The 10,065-nt window shown below is 40.0% G+C and overlaps 1 protein-coding gene across 1 annotated transcript in view; it reads left to right on the forward strand.

Moving 5' to 3' along the window:
• Positions 1-8,851, forward strand: part of Vps26a (VPS26, retromer complex component A) — a 32,818-nt gene extending 23,967 nt beyond the window's left edge. The window contains exons 6-9 of the mRNA XM_042696402.1: positions 1,896-2,002; positions 3,958-4,026; positions 5,095-5,237; positions 7,213-8,851. Coding sequence (XP_042552336.1) covers positions 1,896-2,002; positions 3,958-4,026; positions 5,095-5,237; positions 7,213-7,326 — 433 coding nt within the window. The 3' untranslated portion in view covers positions 7,327-8,851. The remainder of the gene's footprint in view (positions 1-1,895; positions 2,003-3,957; positions 4,027-5,094; positions 5,238-7,212) is intronic.
• Positions 8,852-10,065: the final 1,214 nt, after the last annotated feature.

Raw genomic sequence — 10,065 nt, forward strand, 5'->3', positions numbered from 1 at the left:
CTCCCTTCAGACTTACATAATTGTATTAATCGATTCTTAGAATGTTACTTTGGGATTCAGCTTTGGGAAGAAGCTTTTTTCTGATTATTGTAGGATCCTCAAGTTTGCTACCAGATGCTTTTAAAGATCCTATAAATGGCTTTTGCTTATCAGATATTATAGCAGCAAGTCCAATGGGAATGTATTGCCCCTGTTAATCTTTTTGTGCCCAGATAACTTGCGTTAGTTGCTCTGTTTGGCACTTTCAGTACTAACCATACTAATCTCTTTCAATATTGAAAAATATCATCATACTTTTTGCTTGAAATAAAAATTTCAAGCCAGGAGTTGGTGGTTCATGCATGTTATCTTAGCTACTCAGGAAGCTAAGATATGAGGATCACAATTCAAAGCCAGCCCAGGCAGAAAGGTTGTGAGACTTATCTCTAATAAACTACTCAGAAAAAGCCCCTGGTGGCGAGTTGTGGCTCAAGTGGTAGAGCACTAGCCTGAGCAAAGAAGTTTAGGGACAGCTCCCAGGCCCTGAGGTCAAACCCCAGGACTGGCAGAAAAAAGAAAGGGTGGGGGCCTGGGAATAGTGGTAGAGTGCTTGCCTAGCATGCATGAGACCTGGATTTGAATCCTCAATACCACATAAAAATATAAATAAATATAAACTTTTTTTTTTAAGGGGGCTGGGAAGGTGGCTCAGTGGTAGAGCGCTTGCCTTGCATGCGTGAGGCCCTGGGTTCAATTCCTCAGCACCACATAAGCAGAAAAAGCCAGAAGTGGCACTGTGGCTTAAGTGGTAGAGCACAAGCCTTGAGCTGAAGAGATGAGGGATAGTGACCAGACCGAGTTTAGGCCCCATGACTAACCAGAAAAAAAAAAATTCAAGCATACCATTTTTCCATTAAGCTGGGTGCCTACTGGGTCATGCCTGGAATCCCAGCAACTCAGGAGGCTGATACCTGAGGATTATAGTTCAAAGCCAGCCTGGGCAGGAAAGTTGGTGAGATTCTTATCTCCAGTTAGTTACAGAAAAATCTACAAGAGGGGCTGGGAAGGTGGCTTAGTGGTAGGGTGCTTGCCTTGCGTGCATAAGGCCTTGGGCTCGATTCCTCAATACCACATAAGCAGAAAAAGCTGGAAGTGGAGCTGTGGCTCAAATGGTAGAGTGCTAGCCTTAAGCTGAAGAGCTGAAGGACAGCGCCCAGGCCCAGAGTTCAGGCCCCATGACCGACAAAAGAAAGAAAGAAAGAAAGAAAGGGAAGGAAGGAAGGAAGGAGTTGGAAGCGTCAAGGTGGCCCATGACCAAAGAAAGAAAGAAAGAAAAAGTTGGAAGTGTGAAGGTGGCTCAAATGGTAGCATACTACAGTACCCAGACCTAGAGTTCAAGCTTCAGGACCAGAGGGGGAAAATTCCATTAAGTACTTAGCTTTTCTGAAAACTGAGTTGTAAGTAGGACAATGATTAATAAAGCTAGTTATTCCTGCTGAGATATTTTGATGGTCAAATAAAAGCTTATTTGCATAATGAAGCAGTTACTTTTTTTTTATTGTAGTAGGGCTTGAACTCTAGGCCTGGGTGCTCTCCCTCAGCTCAACATGAGTGCTTTACCACTTGAGTCACAGCACCACTTCCGGTTTTCTGGTTTATTGGAGATAAGAGTCTCATGGCTGGCTTTGAACCTCGATTCTCAGATCTCAGCCTCCCGAGTAGCTAGTAGTTACTAGCTAGGAGTAGCTAGTAACTGGCACCTGGCCAGTTACTTTTTTTAAAAAGAGGGAAATTAAAACAATATGAATTGTCAAGTGATATTCTTAAATATCTTAAAGGCACCTATTAAAACCTTTCACAGCCTATTTCACTATTTTTGTTTTGAAAGTGATAATGATATATATTTTTTCTCATAGGTATCATTTAAAGGATGTGATTGTTGGAAAAATTTACTTCCTATTAGTAAGAATAAAAATACAGCACATGGAATTACAACTAATAAAAAAAGAGATCACAGGAATAGGTAAGTTGAGAAATATTTATAATAAAATGTTAGTTGAAACTTTGGAAATCTTTTTTTTTTTTTTTCCTGTCCTGGCGCCTGAACTCTGGGCCTGGATGCTGTCCTTCAGCTCAAGGCTAGCATCCTACCACTTGAGCTTCAGCTCCACTTCCGGCTTTTTCTGCTTATATGGTACTGAGGAATGGAACCCAGGGCCTTGTACATGCAAGGCAAGCAATCTACCACTGAGCCACCATCCTAGCCCATGGGCAGTGTTCTTGAGCTATTGTACACAAGGCTTAGCATTCTACCACTTGAGCAAGAGCTCCACTTCCATTTTTTTGGGGTGGTTAATTGGGGATAAGAGTCTTATCAGGTTTGTCTGCTTGGGCTGGCTCCAAACTATGATCCTCAGATCTCAGCCTCCTGAGTAACTAACTAAGATTACAGGTAAGCCACTGCAGTGCCTGGCTAAAACTTTGGAAATCTTAAATTCTTTAAACATAAAATTGATATCCACCTACTAACTTTGTTACTTAATAAATGGCTAAATAATGCTTTTTTTTGACAATAAATGTATGAGATGCAGGGGGATGCACCTTTAGACTTAGCTATTTAAGAGGTTTGGGCGGGAGAATGATTTGAGGTGAGTTCAAGATCAGCCTGAGTAGCATGGTGAGACTCTTGTCTCTTTTTTTCCCTTGAGTCAAGGTCTCACTATGTACCTCTCAGCTGGCCATATGCTCATGATCCTCCTGTTTCAGCCTCCCAGATACTCTTGGCTAAAGTTTTAGTACCTTAAAACAATTTAATGTGGTTTTTTTTTGGTTGGTCATGGGGCTTGAACTCTGGGCTTGGGCGCTGTCCCTGCGCTCTTCAGCTCAAGGTGAGCACTCTACCACTTGAGCCACAGCTCCACTTCTGGTTTTCTAAAGGTTTATTGGAGATAAGAGTCTGACAGACTTTTGTGCCTGGGCTGGCTTTTAACTGAGATCCTTAGATCTCAGCCTCCTGAGTAGCTAGGATTACAGGCATGAGCCACCGGCACCTGGCTAAAACCACTTAAATTTTTACTAGCAGGTAGAAAAGTTGAGATTAAGAAATCACAAAGTAGGTATGGTAGCACTTGCCTGAAACAAATGTGTGCATGGTCATGTATATATGAATGTGTATGTGTACACACAAATATGTAATTGTTTTTTCTGGTGTTAGAGATTGAATTTAGGGCCTTCTCTTGTATAGTAGGCAAGTGTTCTACCACTGAGCTATCCCCACTTCCCAGCTCTTGGTATAAATTAACATTGACTTTACATTTTTTTATTTTGTGCCAGTAATGGGGCTTGAACTCAGGGCCTGGGGCTGTCCCTTGGCTCTTTTTGCTCAAATCTGACACATACCACTTGAGCCATAGTTCTACTTCTAGCCTTTGGTAGTTAATTGTAAATAAGCATCTTCATGAACTTTCCTGCCTGGGCTGGCCTTGAAGTGGGATCCTCTCAGAACTCAGTCTCTTAAGTAGCTCAGATTATGGGCATGAGCCACCAGCACCTAAATGTTTTGAGTTCAAATAATTTCTTAGGAGGTAGATCTTAACATTTATGCATATATATTAGTTAGCTACACAGTTTGGTGTTCTATGTTCAAATTAATTTCCCAAGAAGACAGTTTGGAGTTGTAGAGAAAACCTGAATATAATTGTTAATTCTGATAGGCATTTCTAGTTCTGTTTACCAGATATTTTAAGTGAACTACATGAAGATGATACTTTCTGAATTGCGTATTACTTTTGGAAAGAAGAGTGTAAAGCATTTGGTAGTGATGAGGATGTTATGTAGAGATTAAAAATTAGAAAAGAATGAATACTTTCACAAAATAGGAAGATAAAATGTATTAATGTGTTAGAAAATAGGATGAAGAAACAGGGCTGGGTATAATATTTTGGAAATTAATTAACATTATTTACCTTACTGCATTAGGACCCAGTACCACTACAGAAACGGAAACAATTGCCAAATATGAAATAATGGATGGTGCACCAGTTAAAGGTACCCACTTGCATTTATTACTTTCTATAGTGCCAATGGCAGTGTTTATGACAGTTTAAGAATAAGTGAGGAGCTGGGAAGGTGGCTCAGTGGTAAAGTACTTGCCTCTCATGCATGAGACTCTTGCTTCGATTCCTCAGCACCATATAAACAGAAAAAGCCAGAAGTGGCCTTGTGGCTCAAGTGATAGAGTACTAGCCTTGAGCTGAAGAACTGAAGGACCAGCACTCAGGCCCATAGGTCAAGCCCCACAACTGACCAAAAAAAAAAGAGTAAGTGAGCATTCAGTGTGAAACTAGTTTTGATTTTTTTTCCTGCCAGTCCTGGGGCTTGAACTCAGGGCCTGAGTGCTGTCCCTGAGCTGCTTCTGCTCAAAGCTAGTACTCTTCCATGGGCTCTACGACTGGCTTTGTGGGTAGTTTATTGGATATAAGAGTCTCATGGATTTTCCTCTCCAGGCTGGCTTTGGACCACCTGATCCTCAGATCTCAGCTTCCTGAGTAACTAGATGACAGGGGTGAGCCATTGACTCCCAGCTTATTTTTTTTTAATTCTTTTTTTTTTGTTGTTGTTGTTACAATCTCCAAACTTTATAAATGAGTAATTGCTAACAGTTTTGTGTGTCCCTACGTATTTAAGTCTCAGAAGAAATATTTTCTTTTTTTTTTTTTTTAAATTCTTAAAGCAATGCTTATCATGACATTTTTGTTGTTGTTTATTGGGTTTGAACTCAGGGTCTTGAGCTTGCTAGGCAGGCTTTCTTAGAGCAGTGGTTCTCATTCCAAGGGATATTTAACATTGTGGAGATTTTGGAATGTCATGTTGATAAGTGTTTCTGGTATCATGTTGATAAGTGTTTCTGGTAGAAGCCAGGCTGCTAATAAATATGGATAAGACCTCTCCACAGAAAGAATTTCTGGCCCCAAATTATATAGTGCCAGAGAAATGCTGTTGTTCTGTATTATAAGGAACCAAAACACTGATATTTACTGTAATGCTTAATTAATACTAGGTTTTGGGTGACTGTAAATCATCATTTACATTAAATAGAAATTTCTTTTCTTTCAGGTGAATCAATTCCAATAAGATTGTTTTTAGCAGGATATGACCCAACTCCAACAATGAGAGATGTGAATAAAAAATTTTCAGTAAGGTATTTTTTGAACCTAGTACTTGTTGATGAGGAAGACAGAAGGTACTTCAAGCAGCAGGTAAGGTGCTACCCATGCTGATCTTTGATTCTGCAGCAGATCTAAAAACACCTAGACAGTACACTTTTTAAAGTTGTCTTTTTTTTTTTTGGTCTGTTGTGGGGCTTGAACTCTGGGCCTGGGCGCTGTCCCTCAGCTCTTCAGCTCAAGGCTAGTGTGCACTTGAATGACAGCACCACTTCCAGTTTTCTGTTGGTTCATTGGAGATAAGAGTTTCACAGACTTTCCTGCCCGGGTTGGCTTTGAACCGCAATCCTCAGATCTCAGCCTCCTGAGTAGGTGGCGTGAGCCACTAGCTCCTGGCTTTTTTTTTTTTTTTTTTTAAGTTTTATTGTATTAAATTAGCATTTCTAAAACACTGAAGGTATATTAAAAATGTAGCTATTATGATTGATTCCACCATGATCATTCTGCAAGACTCTATAAAGTTAGCTAATTTGTAAAGTTTTTTTTGTTTTTTGTTTTTTTAACAGGTCCTGGGCACTGTCCCTGAGCTTTTTTTGCTCGACTAGCATTCTACCACTTGAGCTACAGCTCCACTTCCAGCTTTGTTTTTTCTTTTGATAGTTAATTGGAGACAAGAGTCTCGTGGAGGCTAAGTACTGGTGGCCCACACTTGTAATTCTAGCGATTTAGGAGGCTGACATCTGAGGATCACAGTTTGAAGCCAGCTCAGACAGGAAAGTCCGTGAGACTCTTACCTCCAATAAAATACTCAGAAAAAGCTGGAAGTGACGCTGTGGTAGAGCACCAGCCTTGAGCACAAAAAAGGTTAGGGACAGTGCCCAAGCCACGTTCAAGCTCCAGGAATGGGTTGGGGGCGGGGCGGGGAGGAAGTCTCATGGACTTTCTTGCTTGGGCTGGCTTTGAACTGTGATCCTCAGCTCAGCTTCCTGAGTAGTTAGGATTATAGTTGTGAGCCACCAGTGCCCGGCTTCAGTTGTTAGACAATGATTTGTGTTTTTGCCTAGGGCTGGTCTCAGACCACATTCTTCCTACTCATACTTTCAGTGTAGCTGGGATGATAGGCACATGTCATCATGGTTTGTTGAGGTAGGGGCTAGCTAAGTTCCCACCCAACCTGGCACTGAAATTTGATTTGTCTTCCAAATAGTTAGACATCAGGCATGAACCACCGTGCCTAGCCCAGTTACTACTGTGTGTGTGCGTGTGCATGTGTGTTGGTCCTGGAGTTTGAACTCAGGGCCTTAGACACTTTCCTGAGCTAGCTTTGCCCAAAGCAAGCACTGTACCATTTAAGCCACAGGTCCATTTCTGGGTTTTCTGACAATTAATTGGAGATAAGTGTCATGGACTTTTTCTGGCTGGCTTTGAACTGCGGTCCTTAGATCTCAGCCTCCTGAGTAGCTAGGATTATAGGAATAAGCCACTAGTGCCCGGATCCAGTTACTACTTTTAATGGCTGTATTTATTTAATAGATTTGGGGGTTTTTGTTATAAATGTCCGTGAGATGATCCAATTCTAATACTCTTTTTTTTTTTTTGTCGTGGGGCTTGAACTCTGGGCCTGGGCGCTGTCCCTCAGCTCTTCAGCTCAAGGCTAGCGCTCTACCACTTGAGTTATAGCGCCACTTCCGGGTTTCTGGTGGTTTATTGGAGATAGGAGTCTCACGGTCTTTCCTGCCCGGGCTGGCTTTGAACCGCGATCCTCAGATCTCAGCCTCTTGAGTAGCTAGGATTACAGGCGTGAGCCACCAGCGCCCGGCTTAATACTCTTTTTTTAATACTAAAGTGTTCTAGAACTTGTTCTTCATGGGAAATTTAAGCCCTTGGTGAATGTATAACAGTCCTTTATCTTCTGAATGAATCTAATTATTAAATATTTAAATATTAAATATTGAAATATTAAATATTGAAATTGGGGAGGATAAGTTGCAGTTCATATTTCTGTGGTGAAAATTTGAGGCATGATGGAGAACATTAATTTCTTGAAAATATTAATTTGGTTTTCTAGGAGATTATTTTGTGGAGAAAAGCTCCTGAAAAACTGAGGAAACAGAGAACAAACTTTCACCAGCGATTTGAATCTCCAGAATCACAAGCATCTGCTGAGCAGCCTGAAATGTGAACTGAATAGGAGGAAGCAAGAACAACAAAAAACTGTAACCTTTAAGTTGAGCAGGTTCAAGATGGTTGCAGCTTTGTAGCAGGAAAAAGGCCAAAATTCCACATATAATAGTCTTCCTTTTATCTTACAGTGCTGCATTTTTATTTTATAGTGTAACTAAATGTTTTTCATGTATTGTACATTTTAAAAAGTGCTTTGAAACACTGGAGATTTCTTAAGCTGCCTTTTTTTTTTTTTACTGCACACTGATAAGCACTCAGATATGCGTTAGCATAGCCATTTAAGGATTTCCATGTGAGTTGGCTGGTATTTGTAAATTTTGCTTTCTTTCTGAATAATGTTGATTTTAAGGCCTCCTTTTTCATGCTAAGATTACCTCTTCTCTTCATGCAAAAAATTAATTTTTTATGTTCAAATACAATTATAAAATCTGAGTGGCCCTTACATTCTATAGTTTTAAAACATACCTTCACAATATTTCTTGAAAATTGTATTTTTACATATGCATTTCAGAAATGTATGTGGAATGTTTCACTGTAGATGTTTTGGGCCTACCATTTCATGGCTTCTTGCATTTGATCTCTTTTTGGAGTCTTCTACAACATAACTATTAAATTTTTTTTGCCAAGGGATTATGTGGCATGTCATTGTGGCACTCTTTCCCCCCATATTAAGTAGCCATTCCGCTACTCTCCAGCAGGACATTTGTTGCAATATAGAGGTGACATATGTTGGCATATTAGAACTTATTAAAACTATGTAATTTTTCCATAAATTCTTTGAAACATGTATATTTTTTAATTTAAGAAATATTTTTGCCATGTGTATGCAAATACCATTTTCTTGATTTTACAGGTTTATTTACTTTTCAGTAGAAAATCGGGGTTGGTGGACTTAGCAGGTCCGATGACACATCTATAGTTAACTAGACCTGGACAATTTTGTGTTACGTGGATCTTTAGCTAGTTCAAAGTCACATTTAAACTTCACCCTATTCTTATTTTTCTTTAACACTAAATTCAGTGTCTATAGCAAAGATTGCAATCATCTGTTCAAATGCATGGAGTCTGGTGGCAAATACACTAAATGTGGACTGTGGGAACCAAAACGAGGCCTGCTATGTGAAAACTACTTTCACTTAATAAAGTTCATTGGTTTTTGTACCAATATTTTTTAATATACTTCAGTGCAAGTTGGTTAACCTTACCTTATGAGTAAGCTAAATAACGCAAATTACATTTCTTTAAGCCTATTTTACTACTATGGCACTTTGATAAGTCAGTAACCAACTTCTTTACTGGCCAAAGGTTCCATGTACCATGTGCTGGAGCATCTATAAATGGTAATGTTATCTTTCATGTAAGTGCCTGTTCAGAGTTTCAAAATTTTAAAATGCCAAATATTTTCATGGTCACTTGCATGCAGTAATCTAGAAAATAGTCAAGATTCTGAAAACCAATTGTACTTAACCAACCTCAAATTGTGCAACCATGATGTATAATAAAGAATTTGAAACAGAAATTGAGCTTGCTATTGCCTGATAAAATAGCTTTATTCTCACATATCATTAAGTTTTATTGTGAAAAGATAGGATTTTTACAATAGTTTAGGTATCTATCTATATATTATATATTTTTTTCTTTTTTTTGTCAGCCATGGGGCCTGAACGCTGGGCCTGAGCACTGTCCCTTAGCTCTTCAGGTCAAGGCTAGCGCTCTACCACTTGAGCCACAGTGCCACTTCTGGTTTTTCTGCTTATGTGGTGCTGAGGAATCGAACCCAGGGCCTTATGCATGCAAGGCAAGCACTGTGCCACTGAGCCACTTTCCCAGCCAGGTATCAATAATTTTAATAATGAGTTTTTATAAATAGTACTAGTTTCAATATTAAAGTTACATAGTACTTCTAATTAGTTGGCTTAAAACAGTCATATACAGGGGCTGGGAAGGTGGCTCAGTGGTAGAGCATTTGCCTTGCATGCACGAGGCCCTGGGTTCCATTCCTCAGCACCACATAAGCATAAAGAAAAAAGCCGGAAGTGGCGCTGTGGCTCAAGTGGTAGAGCGCTAGCTTTGATCTGAAGAGCTGAGGGACAGCGCCTAGGCCCAGAGTTCAGGCCCCACGACCAGACCCCCCCCCAAAAAAAATTAAAAAAATAAAAATAAAAAGTCATATACGTGATGCTTTTTCATGGAGGCTTTTGCATAACCAATTTGAAAAAATCTGAATTCAATATTTAATAATGTATATCTTTATCACATATTGGACCCACCCAGACCAATAAAATTAAAGTCTCAGGGGCTCAGACATCAGCATTAAGATACAACTACCAAAAAGAAAAGAAAAGAGGGCTGGGAATGTGGCTTAGTGGCAGAGTGCTTGCCTAGTATGCATGAAGCCCTGGTTTCGATTTCTAAGTACCACATAAAAGGCCAAAAGTGGCGCTGTGACTCAAGTGGTAAAGTGCTAACCTTGAACACAGAGAGGTTGGGGACAATGCCCAAGCCCTGAGTTCAAGCCCCAGGATTGACATAAAAAAGAAAAAGACACACCAGTGGCTCGCACCTGTAATCCTAGCTACTCAGGAGAATGAGGTAAAAGGATTGTGGTTTGAAGCCAGCCTGGACAGGAAAGTCTGTGAGACTCTAATCTCCAATAAAAACTACTCAGAAAGCCTGGTGCTGGTGGCTCACACTTTAATCCTAGCTACTCAGGAGGCTGAGATCTGAGGATCACAGT

This window comes from Dipodomys spectabilis, unplaced genomic scaffold (genome assembly GCF_019054845.1).
Source record: "Dipodomys spectabilis isolate Male_0828 unplaced genomic scaffold, ASM1905484v1 ptg000207l, whole genome shotgun sequence".
Lineage (NCBI taxonomy): Eukaryota > Metazoa > Chordata > Mammalia > Rodentia > Heteromyidae > Dipodomys > Dipodomys spectabilis.